This window comes from Haliotis cracherodii, unplaced genomic scaffold (genome assembly GCF_022045235.1).
Source record: "Haliotis cracherodii isolate W230 unplaced genomic scaffold, xgHalCrac1.p SCAF_3, whole genome shotgun sequence".
NCBI classification, from domain to species: Eukaryota; Metazoa; Mollusca; class Gastropoda; order Lepetellida; family Haliotidae; genus Haliotis; species Haliotis cracherodii.
The window spans coordinates 19,945,944-19,957,735 of NW_027266286.1; the positions used below are offsets into that span (position 1 = coordinate 19,945,944).

Genomic DNA, 11,792 nt, shown 5'->3' on the forward strand with positions numbered 1-11,792 from the left:
ACAGTGTCACATTGTCTCAATACATATATCGAGATAATGGCGTTCGAGGTAATAGGGCTTCGCCGTATCTTGTATATTAAAAGAGTCATCAACTTCTATAACATTAAGAATAATCCATTGTACTATTATGACTATATCATGAGCATGTATTTTGAAAAGCACTTTCAAATGGAGTTAATACAACATGTTAGTAACAAAGGGAACTCATCTTGTATAAGAAAACTGATATCACGTTTTTGAAAATTGCACGTCTCTATTAAACAGCTCATGACTTTTAGCACTGAGTCGTGTTCCTGCATTTGAATAAAAGGTATAACATATTGACACCGTACCTATAAATGGTAATCTGTAAACACAACAAAACAATCTTTACTATATAACATTGTATAATATAGAAAAATAGAATGTCACATATATCAAACAATTGTTATAATCTAGGCACAGATTTCCAGGTATTTCTAACATAGTATGGAATGCCATAATTCAAGACCATCGGGACATTAATCACCATACGAGTCTGTTAGTCCAATGCTTCATCGATGCCTGCATATAGTAGTATTCATCACACGTGCTACATCCAGTCCTTCGTTAATGGAAACCATATGACGGATGTACGTTTTTAAGGAATGTACAAAAGAATTGCAGTTGCCACTGTTGAGATCAATCACTCTTCATTCCATGGGAAACCTAATGTGAATTGGATGGGGTTGAGATCCGTATAAAATATCAGTTCAGTGATAACATCTTCCCGAGGCAAGGGCGCTAACTGACTATAAATGTCCAGTTTCCATCCTTGCAGAAATAGGCTGGAATTTTCGGATTTACATTTTGGCCGGACTAACGAGTCTATGCATAGTCAAACCACAACGCGTAACGAATTAGATATCCGGTTCGCAAACAACATGGATTTCAACGTGCATATTTCGGTTGACTGTTGGATTAGCAAAACATGCGTACCGCAGCCCGGGCGTCGACAGAGATATTGCAAATTTATTCATTTTTGTAATCAAGATGCTCAAGCTATTTGATGCACATCGCGAGGTAAGACCCGTTTTTTACAATATAGATCTTGATTATCGATCAGATCGTTTTGAATGAGTGCCGCCAATTTGTTTAAGTAAATGCAAATGATATGAGAGATGGATTCTGATTGGTCAATCGAAGGAACATAGAAATGACATAACTCGTGACAGTTACTGGTATTCACCAGTACGAACGAGCCAATAAATTCCAACCAGTTTCCCTTGCTACGAGAAGATGAGTAAACATAGTGTGTCGGCATATTGTGTGTGTGTGTGTGGGGGGGGGGGGGGGGGGGGGGGGACCCAACATGAGGCAGTATATGAGTTGATGACATTACACGGCTATATTGGAAACTGGCAAAGTATTATAATTCGAGCGAATCTAGGATTCGAACCCACGACCCTTTGATCACCGTGATCACACGCCAGGGCCTGCGTTTGACTCTACACCTATGTACACTTCTGAAGCCTTATCTTGTTGATTTGCTACAGGAAAAAAAAATGTCAAGCAGGTAACAGCCTCATTCAATCGTCCCAGGTGAGGAGCAGACACAACACCGGGTGTCTTGTTTCCTTCACTAACAACGGGTACCGTATTCGACGTGATAAGCGCCCAGGGCGCTCTCAAAATTAGAAATAGGGGGCTCTTATTAGAATATTATTTTGGTGAAAAAAGACAGAGTTGAAAGGTAAATTTCAAGGTTATGCTGACAGCCTGAAATGTTAATGTACGACAGATATATTTTTTCCAGAATTTTATTGCCCATAATTAAGGGTGCATATAGCACACGAGTGTGTATTATACGCGAATAAATAAGTCTTGTGTACATTGATCAATCGGAAGGGATGTTAATTGGGATTGTTCACCAGCCAATATATCAGCAAATGTCACCGTGGGCGCTTATTAGAGCGGGGCGCTTATTACGTCGAATACGGTATTCATTTATGTACACGTATATTGATTTTATGTAAATTCCCTCCATCATCCAGGGGTTATTGTTATTAACAGTAAACAGATAATCTACACATTTGATGGTCATATTTTGATTTAACATAGGATTGTTTTACATTTAAAATTATAGGAATCATGTATGCATAATTGTAATATCTTTACATAGAAGATACATACATAAGCACTTGTACTAGTATATATATCTTAAATATATCATACGTACCATATCTCTGTCATAATCAAATAGCAAACTGTCCTGCAGTTTAAGTACATTGAACATTCTGACAAGGCGAATTCCTTATCAGCAATACAAGGCTATAAAACACGATACAATACCCACTTATACGCATCACAACAATGTATCACATTATACTAGACATCAAAGAGCTTTTTTTATCACATGAGACATTTTGATCTGAACGCCAGATAAATACATTCTGTTTTATAAGCATTTACAAGGCAGTTGCTGCCTCCTGTAAAAAAAAAACAACAGATGGTATAATGTATTAGGCAATGGTATTATAAAACGCAATACATCAATTCTGAAATGTCAGCGTGTTGTGTTCAAATTATGTACATCACCAGACTCGGTAGGCTAATCTCGGTAGCGATGAAAGACATGCAAATTACCTGTATACATAAATTCCATTTGTCTAGCTTCTTGAATCATATTTCATATTCATGAAGTATTCATTACAAGGGAGCGATTATCTAAAACAGGTTACTACACATACAAAATTCATGACATGCAACGACGGTTCGGACAAATTATTTTTCCATCAACATCATTTCTGCCGGATCAAGACGCCCGAACAAGCGTTATTGTTTGTCACATCGATATGACCGTCGCCATGGCATTCTAGGTAACCTAATGACCCGTAGGCCTTTAAAAAATTGGCATGTTATCCTTCGATCGTGGTGAACTATACACTATAGGTAATAAAAATACTATTTATAACTGGAAGGAGAAAAATTATGTTTTAACTACATAGTAGCGTTTTACTGAGCGTTTGTGGAGCGTGTTTTATCGTCCTAGTCAGGCTATAATAAAACCTCTGACTAATTGCTTACATTATGGAATCAATTAAAGTCAATAGCCTCGGGTGCTCGTTTGAGATTTTATAGACAAAATGAAGTGAATTGTCGTTATATTCATTTTCAACGTCCAAGGACTTTTCACATAAATAACATGATTTGGGCATACATACATGCACAATATGCTAGTGATATAGTTATACAAAATGTACGTTTTCTGTTCAACTTCAGATAGCCCAAATAGTACAACATTTTGTATATGATGATATGAAAACATAGTCCACGCGTCTTCGTTAAATTCTTGATGTATCACGAGTGAGTTGTTCCCACGACACACAACGTTCACGTCGGATGGAAATGTTTGCGAGTGTATGCAGGGTTCGAATGTATGCGTGTATTTGAGGCAACACTCCAAACATAATCACTCCCAGAGGCATACTTGTCTAACTGGTTTACGTACCTTAAGTCCACAACATTGGACACAGAGGTACGTGCTGATTATAATAGAACCGTGTTTTCATAGAGGGTTTGAATAAATGTAAAGGTATGATAAAATACTTCCATACAGTAGGCCCACGCATACAGACAACATGCCCAAACCTACACAGCGATCGTGACTCGGCCGGGCTCCACAACGGTCAATAGAATGTACACCGACCGTTGGGAAACTGAATAGCCTCTGGCCCATCAACGCTAAACCACAACTGTCAGTGGGAGAGGCACATTTAATGGTGTTTCTCCGCATCACAGAATACATTCACAAGCCCATTTATTTCAAATTCCAATGAAAATATGTCGCGAAAGATGTAAATCCGGGTATACATTACACATGGGTGAACAAGACATCTCACACAAAGATCCATGTTGTTGGTTATAGCGTATCACCCAACTGATGCTTCACATGGAAAGAAACTATATGTATACTTTCGTAAAGCACTGTTCTTATAAAGCTACACTCACTTTGATTTACGAATATATAGCGAAAAGAATAAGTCAATTCGACAAATTGCTTTTTTATACGTGTTGCGGTAGGGTAAAGAACTGAATTAAACCTGAACAAAACCAGTAGCTGACCTTTGCTGTTCGGTAGCGGAGCACATCCTTACCACGAACACCTTCTGTTGTCACTGATTTCAGTGGTCCAGTCATATAATGTTTAGTGCTGTTTGAGTATAAAATCCTATGGAATTTGTATTGGCGTTGGAACAGGATATTCCCTGGCGTTGACGTGTTATATTTTTGTAAATACAACACGTCTACGCCAGAGATTAATCAGTCTCGAACAGATTCCATTAGGCGTGTTATAGCGGTGGGAATTATTTGGATGGATCACTGAAAATCGATGACGACACCAGGTGTTCATAATAAGGATGAGCATGTCCTACCCACCCGGTAGTACCCCCACTCACACAATGTGCATGAAAAGTGTTTGTTTCCTGACACATCAAAAGTGTCAGATAATATAAGAGTTTAAATTGGAAATTTTCAATTTCAAAACAAAGAATCTAAACATTCCCCATGCTATAAGTTTTGCATTTAAGGTTCGTGTTACTCCTACAAATAAACATAATATTAAACTCAGTTTCCTGTTTACTACTCTCCCACTCTCCTGTATTATACTGAGCAAGCGCCATCACCGGTAGCTGGTGAAGTATTTAAAAACATCATGCATCATGTTTCAACAAGCATAATAGCTCAACACAAGTGCAACATGGTATCCATACGAATGAAAACCGTCTATTTTGGCTTTGTTTGTTTCCCTCTATTTTTTCAACACATACTCATTAAAGATATATACATCCAGCCAAGGCACAATCCACCCGTTACATTCTTAAATGTGAGGTACCATTTGCCTTTTTAGGTGGCTTGATAGGCACTGCATACATTGCATTGACATAGTCAGGGGGGTGGCCATTGGCTAATATTCCTGTCCCGTTCGTTTTGTCTTGATTGACCTCAGAATCAGGAATTGCGGTCACCTGTTCGTCACCAATGAGATATTTCCTTTGAGTCTCAGTGAGACCGTTGTTGTTCTCAGTTGAACCTTCCACGTCCACTTTCAGATTTCCTATGCTAGGAGAGTGCTCGGTATCCTCATCGTCACCCACACCCGAGAACAAGGAATTAACCAAGTCTCCTTCAACTGTTTCATCACTCACGTCATGCTGATTATCGTCATCAGCATGCTGGTTTGGCACAAGAGAATCGTAATGGACATCTACCGAGGTGGACGCCTCTTCAGGAACGTCCACCAGCTCTTCATTGAAACTGCACCGGTCCATGAAAATTCCACCACCTTGTTGGGGACTCACGACATCGAAGACATCGTCATTATCTTCTTCATTTAGAACTTCAGGCACATTGTTATCTGGACCCTGACTGGCGCTTAAACTGTTAGTGCTTGTAGAACTAGGAGAACCCTTCCTGCTGGCAAACAGTTTCCGAAACCTTCTTCCTGCCTGAGAGCCTGTGGGCGCTGGACGTCTTCGGCTCCGCGACCTTCCTCGTCTAGGCTCTCCATAGTAGAGTCGCCTTATCCTAATAGTCAGAGTTTTAAACCATGAGTACCTCAGCATCTCTGGGTCTTTGTTTTCCCTTGCTACGGCTTGTACTGATTGTTCTGCATTTGCCTTCTTTGCGTTGTGCTTCTCTCTCCTCCTTTCTCTGCAATAGGTTTACAGGAAATACGTTAAGTATGTTTCAGATTTGAAGACCGGCATTAAAGAACGATTGAAGCACATTCTATTCAATTTTACGAGTTGCAAAAAGAAGATTTCATTACTGTTATTATACATTGTATTCGAAATGAAGTAACTGAATAACAGTGTTTTTGTTTGCTGTTGCACAACACTGTTCTTTTTGGCGTTGTCTGCAGGGCTCCTAACGATATGAATTGTTCACCGACGCAACTTGTTTCTTAATGGTAAGGCAAAATGGCATGCGGAGTTTCGATAATTCAAATATGGGCATACCTGTATCTTACACAGAGAAATACTGGTACAAGCAATATGACAAATCCACCAAACACACCGAACGCTGAAGCCAGAACTGAAAACATAAGAATTTAAACTATATTGGCTTTACATTCAAGTTTACATTGTCCACGTTCCTCTCTCTCTCTAGGAGAAAGAGAGAGAGAGAGAGAGAGAGAGAGCGAGGGAGGGTGAGAGAGGGAGAGAGGAGGGAGGGAGAGAGAGAGCGAGGGATGGAGGGGGAGAGAGAGAGAGAGCGAGGGAGAGAGGGATGGAGAGAGGGAGGGAGAGAGAGAGGAGGTGGAGGGAGAGAGAGCGAGGGAGTGAGAGAGGGGGGATGAGGGGAGGGAGCGAGGGAGGGAGGGATTGAGAGAGGGAGAGAGAGAGGGAAGGAGGAGAGAGAGAGAGAGGGAGGGAGAGAGGGAGGAGGAGAGGGAGGGGGAAAGGGAGAGAGAGGGGTGGAGGGAGAGAGAGCGAGGGAGGGGAGGGAGGGAAGGATGGAGGGAGAGAGAGCGAAGGAGGGAGGGGAGGTAGGGAGAGAGGGAGGGGAAAGAGAGGGGGGGATGGAGAGAGGGAGAGAGGGGGAAAAGAGCGCGGGGAGGGAGGAGGAGGGGAGGGGGAAGGGCGAGAGGGAGGGGAGAGAGCGAGGGAGGGAGGGGAGAGAGGGGGGAGAAAGAAAGTGAGGGAGGGAGAGAGAGAGAGGAAGGAGGTTTGTTGTACATCATGACACATAATATGACTGAGTGAGTGAGCGTGGTTTTACGCCGCCTGTAGCGATATTCCAGCAATATCACTGCGAGGGGCACCATATATGGGCAATACGTGTACGAGCCGATGAATGCTGCAGACAGTAAGCGGATATTTTACTCCCTCGCAGACTGCATTGGTCCAGCTTTATGTCACAGCAGCCTGTGCATATATTAACCCGGAGGTCTGAGGAACGACCAGCGGAGCATGAAGACATACAATCACTCAGTACACATTGTAAGCGCCCTATCCTGATAAGTAGGCTCTTACAACAAGTATGAGATAATGTGCACGGACATTCCTGCCTTGGAATCTCCGGCAATGTTGAACATGTATTGAAAACATTTATCTGAATACCACTTTGTGGAAGTTAACCAAATTGTAAAACATCCTCATTGGTGGTTACATTTACTGAACGGACAGTAACTCATCATGTGTAGAATGTTGTGTTACTTGACCATCATTCTACTTGCTTTTCTGTTGGAGAAAATTAGGTGAATTCTGTATATTTCATTACGTTTGGACCATCAACATATAATGTTTCTACACTCAGTATCACGTCAACCAAACCCAAATAATTGTCAAAATTGTTCCTAGAATTATTCCAATTACACACAAACCAGGCCATACAGGTATGTCACACCTAGCGGTATAGATTCAGACTCTAGTATTTGGTTTTTAACATTTCCTACCACCTTTATGAAGCATGTGCTTTAACTTGCACCAAAACATCTTCCTAGTGCGAACAAAGATCTTACCTTCAATTCTATTGTTTATGATGAGACCTGCATTACTTCGGGCTTTCCTCACACATTAAGCTGACACGCCGCGATATAACTGGAATACTGTTAAAAGCGGCGTTAAACCCAACTCACTCACTCACTCACTCACTGTTGTTAATGATTGTATTTGCCTTATCATAAAATCACCTTCATTTTATGGGGTTTTTTTTATAAACAAGACCAGACAACTAACTACAGTTTATTTGCTGCGAGCTGAATCCTAAAATGAATATTTGATACCTTCAAACTAGAAAAATGGGATTTACTCCTTTGAAACGTTTCGGGATCTTCATTGTTTGTATTGTCTGGTGTTGGAATGTACGTTATTCTAGAAAACATATGACATTATTTATGTCCGAAATAGAATTAATGTTGTGAAAACCAATACAAGCTCACAACATTGTCGTACAATATTTGATCAAGTTTATTTGCTTTGTCACAAGATTCCCGTGACCACATGTGTACGGATGACGACCACAGTTCACATTGAACTGGAGCTTGGCAGCCAAAAAATGGATATAGCCTGGTGTTGTGTGTACTCGAAGGATAAGTATAAAATTGCTTCCCAGTTAACGATATATCATATAATATTGTACTGTAGTTATGTCTGTACTTTAGTTTGGACGAAAGCCGTTTTGAAGAATATTGCAGTGTGTCACGGGTTACGCTAGGCGGTAATAAGAAATTGACTAAGATCGTAGACGTTTACAACTTTGGTGAAACCTACTATCACAGGGCTGACACGCCAAGGAAGGCTACAATGAGGTCCCTGTTATAGCATGGGTGTAAGGAAGGAGGGTTGGCACAAATATCTGTGAAGAGATAATTCATGAATACCTTATGGAATTTCACAGTTTTAAATGCCAAATGTATTAATTAACATAGACTATGGTAAAGGTTGACTGACAAAGTTGATGTTACGCTGCATTTCCACAATTCTTCTGGTCTCATACCAAGTAAAACAAATGTAACTATTGAGCTTACGTGTCCCTTCAATGGGCCCTTCCGTTGTTGTCGTCGTGATGGGTGTCGTCGTTATTCTTGGCGTTGTTGTTTCCGGTATAATTACAATGGCTGGTGAACACGTAAGACTTATAGTGTCTGCAATGAACAATGTATAGACATTCTCTTTCAGTCGGCCGTTTTCCCTCTCTGAAATCTCACTCAAAATAGCAAAAATATAATTTAGGTAAGCAAGAGAATTTATGGTTGTCAACTTCTTTATTATGAGGAACACAACGTTTCGGAGTATATACTTAATGATTCACCTGATGAAGGAAGAAGAAGAAAGTTGAAGGAGATGAAAGAGTAGGTATATACAGTAAAGTACGGTTCCAACGAACTCAAAGGGACTGCTAATTTTAGTTCGTTTTAATCGTAGTTCGTTATATGCATGTATACAGCATAACTACAGCAAATAGTCGGGACCAAAAAGGTAAGTTCGTTATAAGCGTGTTTGTTATAACCGTAGTTTACTATACTCCGAAACGTTGTGTTCCTCATAATAAAGAAGTTGACACCTATAAATTCTCATCCTTATGTGTATCACTTCTAAATGACATTCAACGACTCAATAAATGAAAACTCCTGACATATCGTGATTTAATAGTACAAACCAATAACAAAACCTCAAGGTACTATAGTTTTGTCAGAATAGTAAATTATATATAGATGTAGGCAAATGCAAAATTTAATTGGTCGAAATTCCATCAGCTCCAGCCTTTAGGGTCTACTTTCCACAAATTCTGAGGTAAGTCAACATGCATTTTCTACGACGATTTCAAAGAGCGTCATACGACTCTTGCTTTCGGGATAACAATATATAAAAGTGTTATGGTGGCTTCTGACAAAAATGATGTTCAATGCAATTCTCAATTTGACTTATTCATATGTTCCCATATGTCAGTAAAACAATTGACATGCCTTTGCATGTGTTTGTGACGGGAGCCACAGCTGGGGTAAAATAAGCTAACCTATTTGTATGATTTATAAACACATAATTATTATATAGTTGGAGTCGTATAATGGACTCTCCTTACAGCAGAGATTTCATATCACTGTGGAATCGGTTTTGTCGCTTTTATATACAATTAGAATATGAATGTTTTATTACATTTGCATCTGTCATTTATACCTCGCTTCAACAAAAATTCTGTAACTTACTTAATGATGTAAAGTTTATTACTCCCCCAACAGACTGGTTCTTGTTGTCTGTTACGTCAAGAAATATCGTCTGCTTTTGAACAGAAAGGGATAGGTTCCATGTTGTAACTCTCTGCTGGACTTGTTCACATATATTCCAGGTTGATATTGTCAATACACCAACCTCACACATTTTAGTTACATCATGGGCCGTAATTGTCACATTAGTGTTGTCATTGACCCTCAGTAATACGCAAGAGCAGTTCCCATTGTATCCATTCAGCGCGGACAGGGAGATGTCCAGACGGACGCTTGCATGCTCACCATCTAAATTTTGCCGACATGTGGTCACACCTGTTGAATTATATAAAAATGCCGTATTTTTAAGAGCTCGTGCACTGTTGCATTGGTAAAACGTAGCCAGTGTATCATGTCTCCAGTATAGTACGATACTACCCTGGTCCTATTTCCCAACATTGCTTCGTTTTGAGTTGACGCAACAACTTAGGCCATCAAATTAAAGAGTATTTGACATAATATAATAGAGATATAATACACTGGGTACTGGAAGTTGTATGAAAGAGTGCATACATGAAAAATGAGCCACATTTGGATAAAATTGATAATATAATAGATTTTGGAAGGATGTTGTCACCTCTATTCAACATACAAGTCCCGATTTTCCTGAGAGAATATCTCCTGGCATAAGTACAATAAGAATCACATTGTACGGATAGGCCAAGGTTTGGGCACACCACGTAGTTTGATCGTGACTCAAATACATATTTTACTTCTTAATACCGCTGAATGCTAAGATGGCAAAGAATAACTGATTTGGTCAGACTACGACATCACTCTTCAACCATATACATGACATATATGGTATGTTTGTAAATGAGTCGTTTGAAGTTCTTTTGAATTCATATCGCAGCGAGGACGTCAATACATACGTTTTACATGCATGAAACTCGAACCATGGTCATGCCATGAGCCTACCGGGAAGAGCTAACGCATTTAAGTACGGAATGATTTGTACACATGTTAATGCACGAGTTTGCATTGTGGAAAATTCAATAAAATCATAAATGCCCATGCGCGTGTCCGATTGACTACCGAATAAGTCCAAATAACATGTTGTGTGAAGTACATCACATTTGGGATAAGGTTTATATCCTGGCTCGAACAATTCATTATAGTATGCATAGGGTGAATGGTATAGGGTGAATGCTCTCGTGCAAATGATAGAACCTAGTAGAAATGCATTCATGGGTAGAGAACACACAACGAGAAGACAGCAAGTTGACGTTCGTGACTCACTTCGCCGGCATGTGCAACATGATGACACTGTCAGGAATGTGACGAAATGGCATGTGACCCACACCAGACTCGTTAATTTGTAAATCTAACTTAGAAAAAACAAAAGAAACCCTACAAGACACCAACCTTCCGCCATGTCGATGCATGTTAACACCACAACAATAACCCACGAGAACACCAACATGGCGACGCATTTTCTCCTCTTCATTGTATTTGGTCCACCGTCAGCTAGAATCAGCCTCCTGTCTACACTCACAGCCGACAAACACAGCAGACATTGACAAAACACATATTCCCCATCCAATAGGTATATGGAATCAATAACCTTTACATGGGAAACATTACAGCGATATCATGTTATCCCACAGTCGTGTATCCAGCGGAGGTATTTCCATTCTTAGAAGTTGAGGCACGAAACAGGTTTGCGACTGGTAGATCGGGTGTATGAGCACGTCAATACATATGTGTTGTGGCTGTGGTGTAACTGTGTTCTTCAAAGTACTTATGAAAGGGTCTTCTGCTATTTATATTCACCCCTGGTGCGTCCCGTATATTGCTGCGGCCTATTTGTTGTAGCAGGTACAAGATTGATATGTCATCTGACGGGTTTCTTAACGATATCATTCAACCGGAACCGCTGCTGAAAGCATGGTGTGTTTAACATGTAAGCTGATGTATTAATTATACTATATCTGGGGAATAAGAACGCGGTCAATTTAGAGAAGTGTACATATACCCCGACCGGGACAAATAACTTAGTTTTGCTGTACCAGCACAATATATACCTCTAAATATTTGACCTCAGAACCATCGTCACGAGATC

At 40.2% G+C, this 11,792-nt stretch overlaps 1 protein-coding gene across 1 annotated transcript; it reads right to left on the bottom strand.

Annotated features, from left to right (window-relative positions):
- Positions 1–368: 368 nt before the first annotated feature.
- On the bottom strand, positions 369–11,564 carry LOC139473688 (uncharacterized). The gene is made up of 5 exons (XM_071256390.1): positions 11,096–11,564; positions 9,674–10,006; positions 8,495–8,611; positions 5,982–6,057; positions 369–5,673 (listed from the first exon to the last, which is right to left on the bottom strand). Exons 1-5 carry the CDS (start codon positions 11,175–11,177, stop codon positions 4,833–4,835), a joined length of 1,449 nt encoding a protein of 482 aa, XP_071112491.1. The 5' UTR covers positions 11,178–11,564; the 3' UTR covers positions 369–4,832.
- Positions 11,565–11,792: the final 228 nt, after the last annotated feature.

Bases quoted from the DNA above. Each gene is read 5' to 3' on its own strand.
- LOC139473688 (XM_071256390.1), bottom strand. From the start codon at position 11,177: ATGAAGAGGAGAAAATGCGTCGCCATGTTGGTGTTCTCGTGGGTTATT. The intron at 8,612-9,673 runs GTAAGTTACAGA...TGTTCATTGCAG, and splicing joins AATAAACTTTACATCATTAA to ACACTATAAGTCTTACGTGT. The intron at 5,674-5,981 runs GTATGCCCATAT...AACCTATTGCAG, and splicing joins TTTCTCTGTGTAAGATACAG to AGAAAGGAGGAGAGAGAAGC.